Consider the following 22,570-nt stretch of genomic DNA (forward strand, 5'->3'; position numbering starts at 1 on the left):
AGTCATGTATAATATGTGGTTTGAAATTCTTCCTATAGACAAATCTTCTGCACTGAAGTTCTGAGAGGAAACAGAAACTGGTCTGTTGAGTACTGAGGGCGTAGCAAAACTTGGTAGGCGACCAGGTTTGCTGGGCATGGACGGACTTGTGGCTCATTACAAGTGACAAAGAAAAGATTTGCACCATTGACAGCATTTAATGCATAAATGTAAGACACATACTGTATCTCCCTTCACACTTTGTTGCAAGTTTGTTGCTGTAACATGTTGCTCTACACTGGTTAGATTGCTGCTCCTTTCCTCTATCTTCAACATACAGATCGGCAAAGAAGAGCAAGAGATATTTTCACTTATGCAATCTTCATTACTCATCAATTCCTGTATTTTCCAATGCATGGTGAGAAACGTAAGATAGGCGCTGTAATGCGGAGGTGTTTGGAAACTAGCTGTCAGGTTGTTGATGCGTAGAGGAGAACAGAACCTTTTGGTTCTCAGTGATTGTGGCTTTCTCTTGAGCTGCTGCCAAAACTCTCCAGTCCGTTTAGAATGACAGTTTAGTTTTGTTACCACAAGGTCTGAGAGAGATAAAAGAGCTTTGACAAGACCATATGGAAGATGTGTCCAAACCGGAGAACGGGCCAGCGCCTCACAGTTCCACATCAAGTATTGAAGATCTTCTTCTAGTGCGTCATCACCAGTTGAAAAAACCATGATGTCTGAAAGTGGGATCCTCTGGTAGAGGGGCTCTAAAAATATTCACTAATTCTGTCAGACCCCAGCTGGAGGCCAACTTGAGAATACAGTAGGCGGAGGAAAGTGTAACTTTGATCTTTCTGGTGTAGAAGTATCTGAAATGCAAACATTTTTATCAGAAATGTTCAGCTAAAGCCATTGAATACAAAAAGTTGTCAAAAAATGTAATCCACTACTGTGTACAAATATAGATAGCGCTTATTCTCGCCCGATCATTTTTTGAGTGCTTCAGGCTCATTTCAAAATGGTATTATTGGTTTTGCATGGTATTATTCCAAACGCTTATAACCAGAAGAGCTGTCTTTCTTCATAACAAGTGACATTTTTTTAGGGATTTTAATCAAGATTTGGAGCTCACCATAGCACTGGGGAAAGTTGCAGATTATCTCCTAACTGCTTTACAGGAACGGCATTAAGCTGGTTTGAATCCTGTTCAGTCTCAGCTTGCACCTAGTCCTGAGGTTTAAGTAGGTTCAGTGCTCAGACCAATTTTCTTCACCATATACTTCCTCTAGAGTCAAACTAATCAGTGAATCCATATGAAATACCAGTTCGAATAAAATGGAGACATGCTCTAAGGATTTAAAAAACATGACAAGGAACATTTTCTGGGACACGCAAGTGTCATGTTTATGGCAAAGCTGCCCTACATGGCATCATCCTAAACTAAGCAACATATAACACATTTCAATGAGAATCTTTTTTCACCCTCCCATAAACATCCTGCTTAAAATGAAAAAAAAAAAAAAAACCCACAGACCTCCTAGGCTGGTTTATTTCAATTTCACTGTAACCAAGCTGCTTTCGCCAGTCTCTAAAAGTTCCTCAGCTGCTGCAGAATGTGTAGAGACCGTACAGACCATAGACTGTAAATAATATTATATAGTCTATGGTACAGATTAGAACTCAGAAAAGAGATCGCATTACTCACATACATTCAGGAGAACTGGAGAAAACTAAATGTAACCAGACTACAACAATGTAGTCGAAATCTGATTCTATATTTAATCCACATGTAGAGGCCAACAGAGTAGGCTTAGTTACAGTCTAATGGGGCCATGAAGTTATCAACATAGAAGAGATTAAACAACACCAAAACCTTTGAATGTCTCAAAAGGTCCTCAATAGTGTATTGGCTCTAGCCCTCACTGACAAAGTAATCTGTGAGTGTGTGTGTGTTTGGTGAGGGCGGGGAAGGAGTGTGTGTGTTTGCATTTGCACCTAGCAACCGTCTTTTAGCTCAGGAGCACATCAAGCAGATCACGAAAGGTTTTGAACATCAATTCAAGTTATTCGGTTGGCATAATTAAAGCTTTTTACTAAAGAGCTTGCAGATTAACTCAAGCCTTGATTTCTTTCTCGCTATAGTGGAACAGGAAAACGTTTTATTGTTTAATTTGATTTTGAGGAGGACGAATTGATATGCCAACAAATGAAGAACAAGCTCGGTAAAGTACTCAGTTTTCTCCGGGAATGGGACCATGGGGACAGGACGGTCCGCGGCCGTATGTTGAACACCTTTCTGATTCAGAACACAGGGAAGACATTTTATGAGTTGGAGCTGGAGTTTGCTCAGGTCGCCAGCCTGTTCTTGGCTCGAGTCACCACATGGATGAGACTCACGTATCCTTTATTATCTAAAGCATTTGGTTCTCAAACTGTGGGGCGTAAACCCCAGGGATGGCCCATGCAGGGGGCGTGGTCTGGGTCCCTCTTGATTGACCACCCCTAGGACTGTGTTACAGGTATATCATTAAGGCACGTTTCCTTTTGTAGTTTCTTTAAATTATGACTTTGGACACTTTTTGAGTCATGAAGAATAAAAAAATATATTTAAATGTTGCCACTCTGTTGTGTTACTTTTTAAATATAAAACATAGAAAGGTATAAAATGTAAAGTTAAAACAATATATAACATAAAAAGCTGTCAAAAAACCAAACTTTTTTCTCATTTATCGTGACTTTTACTACATGAGGATATTGTAGGGGTGTAATGGTTCACAGAAGTCATGGTCCGGTTTGTACCTCAGTTTTGGGGTCAGTTCGGTATGAGTTTTGTTCAACAGAAAACAAAAAGCAACAACATTTCTGGAAGCGAAACACAAGGTTTCTCTGATTTATTATAGACGGACAACAGTGCAAGTTATCCTACAGTTTGTTCTAGTGTTGTTTCCAGCTGTGATAGTTGGTAGCCTGTAGTATATTGAAGGTTTAACAAAAAGGCCAGAAAAACAAAAAACAAAATTATGGAAAATAAAAAGCAAAACAGAAACGAAAAACATCTCCTTATTTAGAAAAAATACATAAAATATATACAGTAGCCCATATAAAATGTTTATATATTGTATATAAAAATACCATGTTAAATATAAGACAAAATCAAATCTAGCCGTTAGGAGCAATGTAACTCTTAAATGATTTATGAAATGTGAAGTCACATAGTTGTAGGTGTCGGAGGAGCTCCATCCATCTGTTGTTAGTGAACAGTGGGTGCAGCGGTTATTTGTGCCGAATTACTGCTCATGTGCACCAATAAATAGCAGGTACCACAGACTAGCTTATGTACACACAGGATGTGTTTTAACAGGGCTGGAAGCAGGGGTCATCCACTAGTGCATATGCATGCACGTTTTAAAATATATTACTTTGGTAATGTCTTCGACAATCTCTGCTTTCACATCCAGTCTTTTTAAATACAGCAGGGATAAGCTGTCCAGCACCTTTTGCCTTGCTCTGGTACATCTGGGTGATGAGGTCTAATATTCATTTGCATGTTTGATGTGTTTCCAATGAAATACCACACTGTGAGTGTGAACCCAAAGTGTCCCCACACAACTGATTTAAAGAAGCAGGTGTGTCTTCAAGCTCTGCCCTGTCATCTTCCTACCATACATTACTCTTCTTCTTCATGTGTTTTGTTGTGACTGCTTCTTTGTCATTACTTGTTTATTTACAGTGAGAGAAAAAAGTTATGAGCAAACCATGAGGTCCGAATTGTGATGGTAAGAAACTATACAAAAACCATTACACCCCTAGTATATCACAAATGCTCATATTGCGATAATGATGTATTTGCATTAATTCTCAGCCTCATCCATACTTATTTCTTTATTTTTCCTGCACCTGTAATGTACATACTGTATTTGCATAATAAACTGCTTTGGGGCTGCAATTCCTCTAGATAAGGCTTCTGTTTTGGGTTAACCTAGTCCTAGACCTAGCCCCTAACTGAATTTCCAGATACATGTTTGGGACATTCTTGGGACTGCAACTGAATGCAATTGGGATTTTTCTTTCTGCATCAAGCCAGTGAGTCAGATCAAGTACTTCTGCAAAATATTTGATCTGTGCTTACATTCTTAATCTTTATCAGTGGCCCCTCTTTCTCTCATTCCTCAGTGATCAGTACCTGATGGAGTTCCTTGAGGATGGAGGTGTTCTCACTCTGCTGGAGATCTTAAGCCACCCTAAAAGTAAAGAGGAGGAGAAGGCAGAGGCCCTCCGTCTTCTGCACACAGTTTCAAATGCTGGTCGAAAGTACAAAGAGTTCATCTGTGAGAGCGATGGTAATTTTCATGGAATACAAAAAAACCTGCTCTGTACACTACACATTTGATAAGTGCATCGCATACAGCTTTATTTAATCTCATGCAGTTACGTTCAGTGGAAAGTACAAGACATCTTTCTATATAGATTATCAAAGTACTTGATCTAGTTTAGTTTTTTGTTCTTTTTTTTCCAGGTGTGAAAGCCATAGCAGAGTTCCTGGCTACGTCAAACGCAGACAAAACCCAAGAGACAGCTCGGGCCCTCCTGGAGACCCTGTCCCATGGAAACCCTAAATATCAAATCCAGCTCTACAAAAGTCTGATTGCGCTCATGACCTGTTCCTCCCCAAAGGTCCAGCAGCTGGTCATGTGCACCTTACGCACTGTGCAGGTAAAGTAAGAGTGCACACTAATCAAAGCTTTAAAGAAAATTTAGATTTACTTTGTATATACAATATACAAGTATGTCTCAATGTCCTCTCTCACAGTTCAAAATGAATACAGCCCATCACAGCATTATAGAGCCTCTGCTGAATATGCTCAGGTCCCTGCACGTTGAGGTTCAAGATGAAGGTAACTAAGCAGAGAACAAGTTTCAAACAGCATGTCAGTAAACTTCTGGTGTGGCTGATGTATTGCTTCTTTTAGTAAGCACCCAGCCCTACACTCTGTTAAACACTGGGTCAGAGATCAACTACAGCATCTGAAATTGGAAAGGATAAGACTCTTTACGAGGATCTACGGACAACTGGCAATTTATATAGCAGCATCTGTATCAGTGCGTAAATGTGGTGTGATTGGGTGAATGTGATCTGCAGTGTAAAAAGCGCTGTATGACTAGAAAAGTGCTATACAAGTTCAAGTCCATTTAACATTTTACAATTGTCTACCTGTGAATGTTTTGGCAGCTACAAATCTGATCTTACTCCTGACGTCTTATGATGTGAGGCCCGTGCTGCTCAGTGGACTGGTTTCTTTGCTGAGGCCTACTAAGGAAGAATCACAGAAGCACCAGCTGAATACAGAGGGTAACATTTTGGCCCATAAAATTATTTGTTTCGCAAGTCTAGTAAATTATTTATGTAATAGAATACTCAATTGCAGAGGCCATAATACGAAATATTTCATATTTCTATTACGTTTTTATGTATACAGTCCCATCTGAGCCTGAGATAATCAAGAGGACTGGATCTCTACCTGTTTTTGTGCAACAAGCTGCTGCAGCTAAAACTATACGGTATGCCCCCTATATACCTGGAAAAGAAAAAAATAGTTTATCACAGTTACACATGTCAATCTTCTATAAAGTAATGTGTAAATCCGGTCTGTCATATCAATTGGATGTATGTAACACGTTTACTGATAAAATGACTTGAATTGCCTCAGTGTTATAGTCAAGGCTGCTGTTTGTGTTGAAGCTTGCTGGCTGAGGACAGTCCAGACGTTTCTCGAGAGCTTCTCTCTCTTGGAGTGATCCAACATCTTCTTCACACTCTGGGAAACAGAGAGCACACCGATGCCCAGATACAAGCCAGTATGGCCTTGGAGGTACACATGCTTGTTCTCAAAAGACAGTCAGAAGTGTTTGTTTCTACACAGCCTATATGTGTATTGACTTGCTAAGATTAAGGTTATATTTGTATTTCATTCTTCCAATAAGATGCCTTTAAATTGAGATTTTAATTAACAGTTCAATGCTGCTCAGCCAATACAAGTGATCTTTGTTATTTCTAATGTAGAATAAAAATAAATCTGCATCCCTGAAAGAAATAGAGCAAAAGGCTCTGTATGTTTACATATTTTATATTTGTCACTGTGTCCAGTATAGGGCTGTATCGCTCAAATGTAAACCTATAATCAAACACTAAATGTATATAAGGACTAACACTGAATGTCTTTACAATCATCTTAACCAGCACTTTGTCCGAGAATACCCCGTCATAGAGGAACAAGTCCAGAGAGTCATGGGTTGTACATTGTCTGAAGCCTTTATGGTAAGCTTTACATATTGACATATTGATGTGATTAGTTAAATGGTCAATGTGGAAGCTGCATGAACACTTCACTAACTGATTTAATCGCCCTTTTCTGCAGCATAAAGCTGAAACTTTGTACATGAATAAGGATGAAACACAAGCAGAATCTCTGCTTACTAACAACCTAAACATAAGTGATGGTAAAGGTTGTAATTTGTTCTCTTCATGCTGTTCAAATGTTCTCTGTACTAAGTCTTAATATTTGTAGTTGACTTGTCAATCTTTTCTCTCCAGGTTTGGATGGTGACAAATCTGAGGGATGAAAGGGGGAACAACTCTAATTATGACGCAGATTTGTGTGAAAATGTTGGAAAATTAAACAAATATATTTGTAAGTCAAAGTTGAATATTTTCTGTTACATTGCCTGCTTCCTTTTTATTTGAGTAATTGTAAAACAATTATATACTTGTAAATAAATAAATATTCTACAACAACAAAAAAATACATCAGTGGTATTTGTTGACTTAGGCCTAATAAAACACATGCAGTGTGTAGTTGTAGTGCGTGGTTGTTTGAATAAGCAATTTAGAATGAAAACATAATTCAGGGTAAATATAAACATACTATGTTATTGACAAAAATGTCATGATTCTCGTCACAACCACACATTATTGGGTTTACGTAATTTTAAATTTAGACCATCCTACCGGATATGACGTTTTGCGTGTGTCCCCCCCCCCCCCCCCCCCCCGTTTCCATGCAGCTGATTGGATGAGCAGCGACTCTCGTCCGCAACGTGGCGGGAACGAGATGTAAACACCTAGAGCCCATGCTATGAGGCAAGAAATGAATAAAGTCGCTTAGTTTGTAATGTGGTTATGAACAAGTTACGTTCAGCGATGCACAAAGGAAAGAGAGTCGGGCTAGAGATGGTGAAAAAAGGAACAGCAAAGCGGAAAAAGTCAGAGACAGCTGTGAAAGAAGGTAGGTACTTTATGAAGGAGAGACACATTAAACATTGATACGATGTGTTGTCTGTAAAGATCCATGGAGCCTCACTGAGATTCACCTTGGTGGTCGTGCAGACTTATGACGACGTATTGATAAGATTATAAACAATATGCAAATAAGTAATGTAAACATGTATAAAAATGTGAAGAAGTTCTGAACAAATCCCCCCATGTATCCTGGAAGCTCTCTTGTATCAACTGTTTTTTTTTTAAAAGTAGTTCCCCCAAGCATATATTCTAATGAATATTGTTAATTGAATGAAAATGATGTTTGTGGTCTACCAGAAGACACCAAAAATGACTCTGCACCGTCAACATACCACACTTTCCCTGATCCTGCTGATGTTGTGCTGCTGCGCTCTCACCTCCTCAACTGGTATGACAAGGAGAAAAGAGAGCTGCCATGGAGGACTCTGGTAAATAAGAACTTTTTTCACTTTTATTTACCTTTTTTTAAAATGATACGTTGTAATGAAAGTACATAAAGTTGTCTAGTAACTTCAGTTTGCCCTGCAGCATTAATCAAACTTTAAAATAAATAAATAAGGATGCTTTTATCACAGAGATTTGTGTCTTTACTGGTTTGTTGAAAGTCTTTCTCCTCCTTGTGTTCTTGTTCAGGCTGTGACAGAGTCCGACCTCAACATCAGGACTTACGCAGGTAAGAAAACGTCTTCTTGTTTTTGTCACGTTTCCAACAGCTTCTGATTTCCTTAACATAAAGTTTTCTCAATTTTTTTTATTATAGTGTGGGTGTCAGAAATCATGCTGCAACAGACCCAGGTTGCCACAGTAATAGACTACTACAACAAATGGATGAAGGTGGGCTTGCTTGTTGTGATATATTCATTGTTGTTCATATGATATGTGCTTTTAAATTCTTTCTTCTCTGTGTTTCAGCGGTGGCCCACTGTGCAGGATCTTGCAGCTGCAACACTAGAGGTGATTAATTAAAAAGCAGTAACTTTATTTGATGAGGATAAAAAAAAAAAAGATTAAATAAAATCATCTCTGTGGTTCGTATGTAGGAAGTGAACCAGATGTGGGCGGGTCTTGGCTACTATTCTAGAGGAAAACGACTGCATGAAGGATCTCAGAAGGTCAGTGATCTGTAAATCTGTTCTGAGTGAAACTGCATTTTATTCTGTTCACTTCCAGATTTCTTCAAACATTTAGCTTTATTATGTGAGCCATTTACTGATATATTGGGGCGTAAATTGTATTACTGGTCCTAACAGGTGGTGTCGGAGCTGAAAGGACAGATGCCTCACACAGTTGACAGTCTGCTGAAACAGCTGCCTGGAGTGGGACGCTACACCGCTGCAGCTATCGGCTCCATCTCCCTGGGCCAGGTCGGTCATCTAAAACACAAAAACACCTGGCGAAACACATCTCCATCGCTGCATTGTATCACTTATCCAAAGATATCTGATGTCTAGGTTACTGGAGCTGTGGATGGCAATGTGATTCGGGTGCTGTGTCGCCTGAGGGCAATCGGAGCTGACAGCACAAGTCCTCCAGTAACAGAAGCTCTCTGGTGAGATTCAACCTTAAAATATCCCCAATGAGTCTAAGTTTTGACTTTGATTGCAACATCTGCTTTCATTTTTATCCATGTTACGTTATGTTTTTTTTTTTTTATTTTCTTGTGTCAGCTCTACTGACACTGAGGGACAGCTCCTCACTGTTCAGTCATGGGCTTCTCTTTGAGTTTCTCTGCTTTTATGAACAAACTTACCTGTGGTGCAGTTTATTTGAAGTCTACAAAGAGTATTCCTGTGAATTGGATGTTTCCTCAGATAAAAGCAAACATCATCATTTAATTAGATCTGAGGTGAGATTAGTTGAAGATATCTTCCATGTGTTAAAACAATGAATTTCACACGGAACTGGTCTTAAGAGGAAACCGAAAGTTTTTTCAGTCGAGCAAGTTTAGTGCCTCTTCCTTATTTTCTATCCTTAATTGCAGATTTTGTGCTGAAAGTTGCATTACACTTACCCTCTTAAATTTATTTCAATATGAATATACTCCCTGAACTTTGAAAATAAAGATCACTTTTATATGATCACATCACAGAATTAAAAAGAAGTATTCAATTCCTAAGGAAGTCTTTGTAAATATTAACATAGTTTATACTAAAGTTCTCTAAATAGATATACTATAATATAGTATACTAAAATATACTAAATAGAGCTTCTCAAGATACATTTTCATTTATTTCAGGAGTCTAGTTAACAAGCTGGTTGATCCTGAGAGACCTGGAGACTTTAACCAAGCTATGATGGAGCTGGGAGCTCGAGTCTGCACCCCTAAAGGACCACTATGCAGCCAGTGTCCCGTACAGACTCACTGCCGCTCCTACAGCAAGGTAAGAAGCATGCGGGGTGCTAAACCAGTGCACATAGGTATCTTTACTGGTTTGTGCTTGATTTTTAAAGGAAGTAGATACTAGTGCTACCATTATTATTTGTGTCTTTCATTATACTGTACATGGAGGTGGATTTAAACCATGTTTACATGTGCAGGTTCATGCCAAACAAGAGAAAAAGTCCCAGAAGCTGTTGGGGAAGCTGGACAGAAAACCATCCACCCTGCCTGACATAGAAGAGTGTGGTAAGTGTCACTCTGAACTCTCACACCTTCATCTAGTCAAGATATCATACTGAAGGACTCTCTTCTGCTTCAGTAAACAGCAGGACATGTCCACTGTGTCCCTCTGAGCCCTGGGATGACAAGTTGGGTGTTCAGAACTTCCCCAGGAAGCCGGCGAAGAAGCCTCCTCGTGTGGAGCGGACACTGACCTGTGTGGTGCTCAGAACGGGGGAGGATGGGGAGGACGAGTACCTGCTCACACAGAGACCAAACAAAGGTCAGTGGCAGCTTTAAATATATTCCTCGCAGATTGAGTTTTGGTAAAAATGTATTTTATTTTAATGTAAAACCGTTCAAGAAATACAAAATACGCAAAATGAAAGCAGGTAAATTAGTTCTGATTTGGTTAAAAAATAGTGTTTATATATTTTCTGTGTCTTTACAGGTTTGCTTGCAGGCTTGTGGGAGTTTCCGAGTCTTCTGTTGGACGACAAAAGCTCTGAGGTGAAACACAAGAGGGCGCTGTGTGCAGAGATCAGCACCTTAGTGGGGATCAACCTGAGTGAAAGTAACTTCAAGTGTGTGGGAGAGGTGAGGGTGATCTGTTATATCCAGAGTTTTCTGCAAATTAAAGTAAATATGACCCTGTTTAAGCTCCTTGTGATTGATCACCGATTGGCTCTTTGCAGGTTGTTCACATCTTCTCTCACATTCACCAGACATACGTGGTTCACAGTCTGAGTTTGAAGGACCGCGACACACAAACACCAACTGAAAGTACACAGTGGCTTACCAAATCAGCTCTGCAGGAAGCTGCTGTGTCCACCGGAGTAAAAAAGGTTTTTATTTTGTTCACTCAGTGTGTGTGTGTGTGCGCGTGTGCGTGTGTGGATTGGATAACAGTACCTGCTGCACCAGAAATAGACTTGATTATCTCACACAGAAAGCACAGCAGAAAGCTCTTGCAACACGGAGATGCTTTTTGTAGTCTCCCATTTCTCATTACAGGTTTGTACTACAGTTTTGGAAAGGGGCTCCCTGGCTTAAAATCCTTTAATGACAAAAAAAATACAGCATGTTGACAGCAGGAGTGTGTAAATCTTTTAATGTGAAGATTTTATTAAAAATGCCAAAAAATCAACATGCCGATCATGTTTTCTCTCCTGCAGATTGTGAAGCTTTGTGATTCTGTAGACAGTCAAAAAGAACAAACATTAAAGGTAAGGACTTCACTGTATGCCTAGATACCTAAAAATGTACCTTATGCCAAATCCTGTACAAAAAAAAAGAATTCCGCAATTATCATTTGTCTTTGCTTTTCTCGCTCAGGATGGAAAAAGGAAAAAACAAGCCAACATGAAGAATGGAAAGAAACATCAAACCACAAAAAAAAAAAAACTGGGTGCAGCTAACATGAGCAGCAGACAGCTCTCCCTCAGCTCCTTCTTCAAGACAGTTAAAGACGAATCTGATTGATGTGTGAGAGTCCGTCTCTGCATTTTTATCTTTCTTTTTGTCTATCTGTTGCTTCTATTATTTTCCTCTTTTGTACTTATGACCTAATACCTTATATGATCATGTTTCTCAATGTATTTTAACATATAGTTACTTTTTTAATTTTTTTGTGTCAGCTGTGTGTGTGTGTTTTTTAAACTGTTTGAAAATCATAATAATATCTTATCCCAATAAAAATGTACTGTACAAAATAAATAATATCACTTTGCTTTAGTTTTATGTTATCTTATATTTTAATTTAGGACTGGTGCGGGGTTTGGCTTAAAGCATGTGAGTTCAAAAAGATAGTTTGAAAACGAGAAGGACAAGAGTATTGGTTGAAGTGCTTAGTGTGACAAGTTTTACTATCTGTAGGAACCTTGTATCTATATAAATATATACATATACCGATATATATATCAGCATAGCCCTGTTTAACTTCTGTTATCTTGAAGAGTGGGAGACGTATAGAAAGGGTATTTATGTAATATATATATATATATATATATATATATATATATATATATATATATATATATATATATGGCAATATATAATCACGGTTTACAAATATAAAGCACCAAATCAACCAGTGAAAAATGAAGTAATGACAGTCGGTCCATAAAGTTTCTCATGGAAAAAGCGCCCTCTGCTGTGCTGAACATGTAACAACCGATTATTTAAAAGGAAAAAGAAGAAAAAAACAGGAAGTGATCCAAGTCGTCTTCTACATACTTTCTTACATTCAAGGTTACTGAAACAGAAGACGAACCTGAACTTTAACATTACTTCTCTTGCAGCAGCTCTGTTTCCTGTGCTGCTGGTCCCTCTGGTCTGACTTCATTCATTCACCACAGAAGAAGAAGATCTGGGTCAAGCTGAATGCAGGGCGGGTTGTAAGTTAAACTTTGCTCAGAGTTGCTTGCTAAAAAAAAGCGTCCAAAGGTCCTCCAGCATCTGAACGCTTTGCAACGTGTTTATCAGTGAGTCGGTCTTTACGTTTAATCCCTGCAGATTTGAAATTGTTTCCTCTTGAATTAATTCAATTCCTTGACGTTTTCAGATGGCTTCTGCGTGGCAAACTGTCCTCTCTGTGCACCAGAGAATAGTGGACAATGGAGGTATGGTAATGATTATTTTTTACCAATATATTCAAGTCAAGCTTGAGTTTTGCAGCACATTTTTGCATTATAGAAGACATGCCCAGTTGTAAAAGAAACAGGCAGTGTGTGGGACTTTGGAGCTGCAGATGTGCTCCCCGGCCTGCCATGACAATGAATGCTTTGTGACTTTTCACATGATTTGTCCCCATAGCTTAGTTTTATGTCTATTATCTTGTTAGAGTAGGAGACAGAATGCGAAGGGAAATGGATAGATCATTATTAAGTTCTTGTCAATATGAGACAGAATCTGACATTTCTTAATATTTCTGTGAATAAAATATTTTAGGATTTTTGAACATGTATTCGGTGCAAAACACTGAAACATAACAAAAAAATGTAAGAATGTGTCGTTGCAGAGTACAAATAAAGAAAGACCTTAAACAGAGCTGATTGTTGAGTTCTATAGAGATGTGTAGTATCTGGAATAATGACTTAATAATGCTCAGAAGTTCCTGATGCAGAGCTCTGTTATGTTCCAGATAAGAGGACAGACCCGTGGCTGCTGGTCTACTCCCCTGTCCCTGTGTCCATCATCTTCCTGCTTTACCTGGTTGCGGTTTGGCTTGGCCCTCGTCTGATGAAAAACAGACAACCTGTTGACCTCAGACTCGTTCTCATTGTTTACAACTTCGCCATGGTCGGCCTGTCTGCCTACATGTTCTACGAGGTGTGTTTGTGCTGCGTTTTGTTGTAAAAGATCAGACACAGAGCTGATGGAAACATGAGCTTTTACCTGACACGTTGGCATGTTTCCAAAATGCTGTTTATATTCTTTTGAGTTTCTGCTTCCTCTTTGGCTTTTCTGCCTCATGATATAAACGTTAACATGACTGTTGTACTTTTTAAAGTAATTCTATGATTATTTAACAGTTCCTGGTCACATCCTGGCTCTCAAACTACAGCCTCCTCTGTCAGCCTGTAGACTACAGCACCAGCCCACTCGCAATGAGGGTAATAGTCATTTTACGTTTAGTCCCTTTATTTTGTTTGTGCAGAAATCTAATGAAACAGAAGCCACATTTAGGACATCATTTACAGTAAAGCTAACAATGCAGTATGAAGCACATGAGATACAGATGTCAAATGAGTCATGTGTAAAATTCACTTTTCTCCATCCTGTGCCGCTTCTAGATGGCCAGAGTCTGCTGGTGGTTTTTCTTCTCCAAAGTCATAGAGCTCAGTGACACGGTACACAGTATTTGGTGTAACATTTAAAACATCAGTGCAAATTTAAGGTGTAAAAATATGAAATGTTAACTTCAAGAGTCTTCTCTGTTTATCTCCATGAGCAGTTCTTCTTCATCCTGAGAAAGAAGAACAGTCAGGTGACTTTCCTTCATGTTTACCATCACGCCACCATGATCTTCAACTGGTGGGCGGGAGCCAAGTATGTGGCAGGAGGACAATGTAAGACAATTATGTTGTGGGATTAGAGTTTTTATAGGTTTCTTATTGTCAAAAAATCCCTGTCAAAACAAATCTAACAAAGAAATGGTTGTACTCAAGTGTTTGACTACCACTGTTGTCCAAATGTATTGAAATGAAATGAATGAGGCGCACTTTTGAAGTGACATGTTCCCAGAGAGTTACTCTACTACATAAACGTGTAGTAATCACCATCTTAAAGTAATACAAATATGCCTGATTGAGAAACATTGAACTACAGTGAGCAGCTGTTAAGCTGTATAACATATAATTTATTTTAAACAGAACTATATCATTAGGATTTAATATTAACTGTAGGAGGGGAACAAACACAAGTCTGATAAATAAGGGCCATAATCAAATATTAAGAGTTCGCCCAGTTTATAATGTTTTTATAATATGTGCAGGTTTTGATGTCTGTCGTTCAGTTGAAACTTCTGGGTGAAGTAAATTCTGTTTCTATGCTGATAGTTAAGTCAAAACTGTAAACCAAAAGCATGAAGCATGCATTGGAATAGATATGGAAAAAAAAACAAACAGATGCAACAAAACTGTCAACTTAAATTAAAGTTGGCGCTTGTTGTAATAATTAATATTATGTTATCTTAATGGCCAAATGCTATCTGAGTCCATTGCATAGAAGTTGTTCCGTAAATATCAAGAGCTTACTTACACTTTATTTTTTTAATATAAAGCTCTGAAACTAAACTAAAACTAAACTAAAATATTACTAATAAAAAGTTGTACTATGTTATTCTGCTGCCTCACACTCTAAAACTCCACTATCAAAATGTAAAAGCTGCCCTGAAAGTTTGTTCATGCTTTTGTTTATACCTCATTCCTGCAGCGTTCTTCATCGGCCTGGTCAACACCTTTGTCCACATCGTGATGTATTCTTACTACGGCCTGGCTGCCATCGGGCCTCACATGCAGAAGTACCTGTGGTGGAAGAGATACCTCACGTCTCTTCAGCTGGTGAGTCTAGCATTAAAGAACTGTGAAGATTCAGACTCCTTTTTTCTTGAAACAAAGCAATATGAGCTGTCCTAACTGCTTCCCCAGGTGCAGTTTCTGCTGTTCCTCCTGCACACTGGCTACAACCTGTTCACAGAGTGCGACTACCCCGACTCCATGAACATGGTGGTGTTTGGTTACTGCATCAGCCTCATCATCCTCTTCAGTAACTTCTACTATCAGAGCTACCTCAACAAGAAGAAGCAGAAATAGGACTGAAAAACACACTTTGTGAAAGAAGCCGACAAGGTCTGTCTGCAGTACTCATGAGCTTCCACTAGAGGGAGCAACGTGTCTGGGAAATAAGTGCAAGTGAGCCGAATGAACTTTAGCATTATTTTGTAATTTCTATACAGAGGCACACACTTCATCATGGTCATACAATTATTTATTATTTAATAGAGAAATGACAAACATTCAAATGACTGCTGTAAACAAACTGTACATTTTTACACATAATAATAAAGTAGGTTGGTTTCTCTGTATTATTGCTGAATTATTGAGTTCAGACCCTCCTCCAGAGATGAATCCCAAAAAAAAAGAAAAATCACATAACGAATATGGAAATGCAAACACCTTTTTTTCACTGTTACAACAACACAGCAAAATGATATAAGTTTGTCTACACTTCAGTCTAAAACAGATTGAAAGATGTAGATGACAGCGACAAACAGGATGAGGAGAGATGGCAGTTTTGTAATAATTACAGTGAATATATTGAGGCTGAAAAAACAGATATATATTCTTTGAGAACTGAATTATTCTCCACCAGAGAGAGAAATCATATGGATGCTGGAATGTTGAAGGGAACATATTACAAAAACATGTAATTTAAAGTGAGTTAAAATTCAAAATATGCTGGACAAAAAGCTACATTTAAAGGGTCATAAGGGTCTCCTGCTCATAACACATTGGACGTTTATTAAAACCCAGAACTTAAAGGAGCAAGATTAAACACAGAATGATGCAAGAGAGATTGAAAGAGTCAATAGTACAGGTCAAGCTCCAACTATACTGAATCCTCCAATTCCCATAATGCAACTCTATGTCTTTTTATAAGAACCCCCCCAAGCCTGTTTAATGCCCACATACTTAAATCTCCAGGTCCAATGTAAGTTTGAAACAAAGGCTCACTGTGTAAATCTCAAAATATCCCGAACTACATTCCAGAAACACTGACATCACTATGACCTCACTATGACATCATTTCTGTTTTTTTTGTGTGGTTGCTAGTACTCATAAACCAATCATGTGTTAAATCAACTGTTTATCCCTTTTATAGAATGGAAAAGCAGCAAACACAAATTGGGGTTATTTTCTGAAACTAGGCTCACAAAAGTGGTGTTCAGACAATACTGCAAGGAGTACAACTCAAAGAGTTTGAGACACTTTGTTTCGCCTCTGTGGATAATTAGAATAGTGTAATTTGTGATTTAACCATTGAGAGTCAGGTAAAAAGTCAAACTTTTTGCAATGTATGTCTGCTCCATCTTGCTGGTTTTCCTGGTGTGATAAGGCGTCTGTGGAAAGACTTGGACTGCAGACTAGTAGAGGAGGTGTGCTGAAGCATGCCCTGCTCCAGTGCTGCTCTATGTCTCTGTGTAGACAGAAGACATGTGGCTCAGGCTGCGGTCGAAGCTGCCCACCTGGAAGAAGATGCTCTCCTCTGGGCTTGAGGAGAACTGGCACCCTGCGCCGCCCTGAAGCTCCTGGGTCATACTGAAGCCTGGAACAGATGAGATAAGTTTGTTTAGCATTTGATGACATCAATCAGGTGTTCCTTTATGGTTCTGGCATGAAGGCACAATCTCCACGATCACAGACTCGCAGAAATGAAATGAAATGCCTTCTACTGGTGTCATGTCAGTTATTTCAGTTTTCTTATTGTCATTTCAATCATATAGCAGTACACAGTGAAAACCATTTTTGTTAATCTCACGCCTGGATGCTTTGGAGTGGCAGAGGTAGTGTAAAAACAGAGCAGCAACAGCAGATCTACCAGTCATTATAAAGTGCAGCTAGTAGTATACACAGTGTATATTGTTCAAATAGACCTGAACATAGAAGGTCAAGAAGTTGCTATCCTACTGTGAACTCGTCATGTGTGTGAGAGGGATGATGCAGATTTTACAATGGCAAATTGCACTTTCTGCGTGTCCCCATTTCAGCTCACTCACCTATGGGATTTACCCAGAGTTCATTGCAAATTTGGTAACATGAAGAACGTGATTGCCCAGCCCAACAAATGTTTGCATATTAAAGTAGTATTTAATAAATTTGTATGTTTAATGGAGCATCTTGTTTTTTTTGTGCACCGTGTGATGTCGTTATAGTGAGTCCTAATCCTCATTTTTTAAACAATCTCAAGACCTCACAGACTCTCACACCACTCACTCACGCACTGCACACCTGACAACACTTAAGTTTGTGGGCGTTCATTGGTAAGGGCTTCATGGTTGATCTTGGGATTTGGCAAAAGACTCACCTTGAGTACCCGTGTTGCTGGTGGACATGTGGAAGCCGTTGTGTTGATGGGAATTATAGGCGTGAGATTCTCCTGGGACGTGGACGCCATTGACTGTCTGCTCCATCCTGTATGAGTCTCCGAAGTGGAAGCAGCTCTGGAAGCTAGCCTGGTATTCTGGGAGACAGAGAAAAATAGAAGCCAGACTTGATCGACTGCCACCAGTGGGTATGGTTGATTGTTTCAGATGTAACTAAGCATCCCCTCCATCCAGCTGAAACCTGATGTGGATCTCAAATTTATGACAATACTATATTTGTGCTTTTTCTAACTGTTCCAGCCCCATAGTATGCAACATGTGTCCCAATGGTCTCAGTCTGTACGACCGCAGGAGTCACAATAATAGGAAAGCAGTCTATCGTGGAACACTTTTACGCAACTCCCCGACCGCGGCGTGGTTACAGAGACGTCCATGTGTAGATCTTTACAGGGAAAACTGTGTTTAAGGCATTAGGAAAAAAAAAAAGCTCTGGACTGACAGCTGAGCGAGCCATGTTCGTGCTTTGAGAGACAGATGAATACATGAGCCAGCATTTTGTTGGCTAATTCAGCGCAGGGAAAAGGCTTCCGGCGTGTGGTTTTCCCTGTTCTGTCTCTATGACTCTAATCTTCCTACGTCCTAAAAACACTCGGGGGCAGAATTGCTGCTCTGAGAGACGACTTCCTCCCTGCAAGGCCTTTCATGTGGGCCTGCTGCTACAGTAAGCGATTGAAAAAAGGACACAGGGGCGCTCTTATAGGAAGTTATATGAAAGTAATACCACCCGGCTACATGTTTCTGAACCACCTGCCACAGGATAAAAACATCAGGATATTAAATTGAAACGCCAATGAACATTTTTCAAATTCAAGTCAAAGCAGATTTCCTGAAACAAGCTATTCAGCAGGACGTCTGTGGGTCGGTCTTACCGTCATTGGAAGGCTGATGGTGGTGATAGTGAGAATAGGGCTTGTGTTGAGGGTGGACGTGCTGTTTCTCCAGTGAAGGAGGAGGAGGTGGAGGAGGCGTCCCTGTTCCCTTCATCCCTGGAGACAGGAGGGGACCCGACAACCTGGAGGAGACGCAGAATTCATGGATGATTTGTACATTTAGACATCTAGATCTGTTCCTTTTATAGACAATCCCAATCATTTTTCAATAAAATTCTTCATGCTTTGTGACGTCCCAATCAAAACCGGCGCTACACACTGGCTCGGTAACCACACAGTCTGACAAACCCAGCAGAGCATTTTAGAGATCCTAAACATACAGAGGAAGAAACGTTCCAGGGCTGTGGAAACTTGGGCTCCCCACATGTAATCGTCCTCCTACCACATATTATGATCTTAAGTCAACAAACAGCAGAGTGTGCATTCAAGTAAAACCAACCCCCTCTTTACACACACACACACACATACACACACACACACGCACACACACACAGCCCACAATTTCAGAAACTACAGGCTTTGTGTGGAGAGAATAAAGCATAATAGTGTTTACATGAAAGACTTTTCGAGAAAGAAGAAATATAAAGCTGACATGTTTGTGACTTTGTGGACTCTAAGAGCCTACAGAACAACTCTCGTCACCGCAGCAGCATCTTTTTGTGGGTATTGATCATTTAAATAAAGTTCTAGTTCAGTGGTCTTAAATCTCCAAGTTCTTTAAAGTGGAGCATGACTGTCAAAACATCTGAGAATTACACTGTGCGCTAAAACAACCACAACGTAGAGATCAGAGAGAATGGTTGAATATTACAATAATACCAACTGATGGACTATCCACCACTTAGCATTAAAGCGAAACTGGTTCAGCATTTGAAAAACTCGCAGACTCTGCTGCATTCTTTAGTGAGTTTGTGCTGAAGCTGTCAGCAGAGACCACATTCTTTAAAACATATCATCTAACGTCAAAAGTATGCCGATATCATGGTGGTTGTTATTTATTTAAAATGTTCAGAGTGCACATCAAGGGGTTTTTCAATATTTGGAGAACAACATCATGTATTTTAAGGGGAATTCCACCTCAAATCAAAGTTGTCCAAACATTAGTAGAATTATAAAACCTCTTTTAAGACATGCCTCAAACACCTGAGTCAACTTTGCATAAAAAGTCCCCATTGAGGTCTCGCTAGGTCATGAGGAGTGACATTCCCATAAGAATAGCGCAAGTCTGAATTGAATCTCTCTAAAGGAATACTTTGATTTTTCTCATAAATACAATTTCTTGCTGGGAGTTCAATGAAAACTGATACCACTTTCATGTCTGCACTATTGATGTGAGACGAGAGCCATGAGAAGGTTAGCTTAGCCTGGCACAAAGACTGAAGGGAAACATTAGGCCAGGCCAAAAAAGAAACACAACAGCCTTAAGCAAAACCTCTAATGCTCAGAAATCAATGCATTATATGCTGTTGACCTAATCAATGCAATGCATTTTTAATTACATGAAGGGCAGATGCAGAATTTTTGACCGGGTTGGCCTTATGAAGGGGTTTACGTGCAAACTCACAAATGTATAACATTAATAACGCCCTCTATCTCCACTAATCATATCTCCTTTAAAGTCCTCATGAACTCCTGTGATATCTTAAATGTTCATTTTCTTCTGCCAGATATATTTCAATAAAGCATTATCTGAGTATTTTTACTTCAATATATCTGTATTTTCTCTTCAAATGTCTGATGACTCACCCTGCACTCAGGGGTGTTAATACATTCTTTGACCAATTAAACAGTTTTGTCAAAGCTAAAGAACCAATCAAATTCATCACAACGTAATGTGCCGCCTTCTACCTTCTGATTGGTTCAATCCCGTTTAAATGAAGACTTTTACTACACCTGTTAAAGTTTCATACAGGATTTATATTCATGTGTATATATTTGTAACTTTAAGAAGTAACACTCTATTCTTAAATCTTTAAGGACTCAAAAAGAAGGATGTTTGTTTGAACAATAAAAACTACTAACAGAAAGGAAATGTGCTTTGTTGAAATACAAAGAAAAGCAGTCCGTTGCAACACAGCCCAAATAGTTTATCTAAACATGAAGTCCTGCATCTGACAGGGAAAATAGCCAATCACTGTTTAGGATTTCAGGGTGGCCAATGGGGAGGCCAAATCCTTGATCCGCCCTTCAAATGTGACATGTTAAATGTAAAGTTTCTGTAAGATGAATTTTGTTAAAGCTATACTAACTATGTCTCACCCTTTTATAAGTTACAGAGATCTTAATTTATTGCCTTCATCAGATCTATCTTCCTGGAAACACTAAGCAGTAAACCATGTCTGGTTTCTGTTCACTTAAATGTTAAAAATGAAAATGAACAAGAACTGTCAAAAGAAATGTACTCTTGACATGAAGTTAATAGAACAGAAATGTGCTTCTGCCTTTAAAAACAGAACTGGCTAATCACTCCCAAAAATATTCAACAGCTACTTAGTGCCCTCTCATGAGTGCATATCAGGAATGCCAACACATAAACTGCTGCCGTGTTACTATGTGCTGCTTTGCACCAGCATATGGTCTGCAGTAAGCGGTATATGAATGTGATGACAGAGTGTTGCTGGAGGCAGGCGAGCCCTCAGATGACTGCTCACTGCTGGCCTGGCTGGAGTCTCCAACATGACCTACTGCTTCATGCATGGGGGACGTCTGTTTTTTAATAGAAAAGACAGTTTGAAGGCAATTTTATTTAATACTGGTACTTCACTGTAACTTCACGTTTCTCCTTTCCATTACATTTATGTGGAAAGAAATAACAATATGCTATACTGGCACAAATATTTATTTATTTATTAACTTTTTTTTTATGGGTACGATTCAATATACATAGATAAACTGAAACCAGCCGTTCGATGTATCAGTGTTTTTCTAGCAGGTGCTAATTTGCAACACCCGTCCTTAGAAGGTGTAAATAAAAGATTAAAAACATTTAAAAAGGAAAAAGGAAAGGTTACAGCAGGAAACAATAAGACACACATTTAGCTGTGACAAAGCTACAAAAAAAATCAAACATGAGAACAAGTCTGTTGCTGAACTAACCAGGATTTGGTGGCTCTCATAAAAGTTGTGAAGTTTGCAGTAAGTTTCAAGTGATCAGATAGAAACTTTCAAGATTTTGCTCCTAGGTTTGAGCAAAAGATGTTTTGATAAAACATTACAGTTTCCACTTGAAGCTGCTCTGGTGAATCTGTTGCTGCCCTGTAGTCTCTGAGTGTGTTTGCAGAAAGGCTGAGGAGCAAGTCTGTTCAAACTTTTAAACATTTTTTAAATCTTGAAATCTTCTATTTACATAGAATACTGCAGTGATGATGTCCTATTTGTTTTCTCTAAGATGCTAACTTACAAACGTTATTGAGTTAAAAGACAGCATGGAGCATATGATGTATCCTCAAAGATTATACTGACCAAGTTAATATAAAATGGTTAGATTAGTTTCACCTCAGCAAGAAATTTCAGTAAAATAATCCAGAACTGTAATAAGTAGTTCATAAGTAGTAAAATTCCTTGTGTGTGTAAGCCTACCTGGCCAATAGAGCCGATTCTGATTCTGATAATAACAGAGGAAGACACTATGCCACCGTATTAAGACTTTTACTGCTGCTTTTTGAAGTGTTTCACTAACACCAACACACTAAAAACAATGACATATGGAGATATGGAAATGTGAAAGTTTGGTGTCATCTGCATGTTCAAGATCTAAATACTCACAACTTCAATGTGTATGACATTATAACAAGCAGAAATAGGGAACATTTTAGCAGTATAAAGTAATACATCTTTAAAATGTAGGTGATAAGATTGAGAGCTTTGGGAAAAAAGCTGGTTGGAAAATTGTTCTGCATTCAGGGTTTTCTCTCTGAGTACCTTCTACCTATCAAAATGTTCATCTCAATGTCAAGTTTAAGTACTTAGCTGTAAATGTACTGCACTTGACCTCAATGTCCACCTCTTCAAATTTGAGGAAGCTTGTGTGGCACCCTGTGTCAGTCCAGCTCTGAAGAAGCTAGCTGTTAGTGAGCGTGGCTAATCCACGGGCTGGCACAGGACCAGTGCGTGGCCATGTGGTCCTGCAGAGAGCAGCA

At 39.0% G+C, this 22,570-nt stretch overlaps 3 protein-coding genes across 5 annotated transcripts in view; 2 read left to right on the forward strand and 1 right to left on the reverse strand.

Annotated features, from left to right (window-relative positions):
- The first annotated feature begins 1,998 nt into the window (after positions 1 to 1,998).
- mutyh (mutY DNA glycosylase) lies at positions 1,999 to 11,609 on the forward strand. Its single transcript, XM_065956328.1, has 25 exons — positions 1,999 to 2,376; positions 3,994 to 4,062; positions 4,153 to 4,319; positions 4,496 to 4,692; positions 4,790 to 4,874; positions 5,210 to 5,329; positions 5,457 to 5,538; positions 5,720 to 5,849; positions 6,218 to 6,295; positions 6,396 to 6,529; positions 7,135 to 7,262; positions 7,574 to 7,704; positions 7,910 to 7,949; positions 8,037 to 8,110; positions 8,189 to 8,230; positions 8,317 to 8,388; positions 8,527 to 8,640; positions 8,728 to 8,825; positions 9,513 to 9,657; positions 9,815 to 9,902; positions 9,976 to 10,158; positions 10,327 to 10,472; positions 10,571 to 10,720; positions 11,051 to 11,101; positions 11,211 to 11,609. The coding sequence occupies exons 1-25, from the start codon at positions 2,186 to 2,188 to the stop codon at positions 11,355 to 11,357; spliced, it is 2,862 nt and encodes a 953-aa protein (XP_065812400.1). The 5' UTR covers positions 1,999 to 2,185; the 3' UTR covers positions 11,358 to 11,609.
- A 459-nt stretch (positions 11,610 to 12,068) lies between these two features.
- Positions 12,069 to 15,462, forward strand: elovl8b (ELOVL fatty acid elongase 8b). 2 transcript variants are annotated; one of them, XM_020650057.3, is made up of 8 exons: positions 12,069 to 12,271; positions 12,439 to 12,496; positions 13,018 to 13,205; positions 13,409 to 13,489; positions 13,670 to 13,726; positions 13,831 to 13,945; positions 14,811 to 14,938; positions 15,026 to 15,462. In XM_020650057.3, the coding sequence occupies exons 2-8, from the start codon at positions 12,439 to 12,441 to the stop codon at positions 15,188 to 15,190; spliced, it is 792 nt and encodes a 263-aa protein (XP_020505713.1). In that variant the 5' UTR covers positions 12,069 to 12,271; the 3' UTR covers positions 15,191 to 15,462. The 2 variants fall into 2 exon arrangements, with proteins under 2 accessions (XP_020505713.1, XP_020505712.1); XM_020650056.3 differs by having other exon boundaries at positions 12,070 to 12,358.
- LOC109996100 (zinc finger protein GLIS1) overlaps positions 15,348 to 22,570 on the reverse strand; it is a 73,765-nt gene continuing 66,542 nt past the window's right edge. For both annotated transcript variants that reach the window (XM_065955950.1, XM_020650054.3), the window contains exons 9-11: positions 18,411 to 18,553; positions 17,463 to 17,618; positions 15,348 to 16,703 (exon numbers count right to left, since the gene is read on the reverse strand). In XM_065955950.1, the coding sequence (XP_065812022.1) occupies positions 16,567 to 16,703; positions 17,463 to 17,618; positions 18,411 to 18,553 (436 nt within the window). In that variant the 3' untranslated portion in view covers positions 15,348 to 16,566. The remainder of the gene's footprint in view (positions 16,704 to 17,462; positions 17,619 to 18,410; positions 18,554 to 22,570) is intronic.

This window comes from Labrus bergylta, chromosome 6 (genome assembly GCF_963930695.1).
Source record: "Labrus bergylta chromosome 6, fLabBer1.1, whole genome shotgun sequence".
NCBI classification, from domain to species: Eukaryota; Metazoa; Chordata; class Actinopteri; order Labriformes; family Labridae; genus Labrus; species Labrus bergylta.

Coding starts and splice junctions, on each gene's coding strand:
- mutyh (XM_065956328.1), top strand. CDS start 2,186: ATGAAGAACAAGCTCGGTAAAGTACTCAGTTTTCTCCGGGAATGGGAC. Junction 7,263..7,573: donor AGAGACAGCTGTGAAAGAAG/GTAGGTACTTTA, acceptor GTGGTCTACCAG/AAGACACCAAAAATGACTCT. Junction 10,159..10,326: donor CACACAGAGACCAAACAAAG/GTCAGTGGCAGC, acceptor GTGTCTTTACAG/GTTTGCTTGCAGGCTTGTGG.
- elovl8b (XM_020650057.3), top strand. CDS start 12,439: ATGGCTTCTGCGTGGCAAACTGTCCTCTCTGTGCACCAGAGAATAGTG. Junction 13,490..13,669: donor CCAGCCCACTCGCAATGAGG/GTAATAGTCATT, acceptor TGCCGCTTCTAG/ATGGCCAGAGTCTGCTGGTG. Junction 13,946..14,810: donor GTATGTGGCAGGAGGACAAT/GTAAGACAATTA, acceptor TCATTCCTGCAG/CGTTCTTCATCGGCCTGGTC.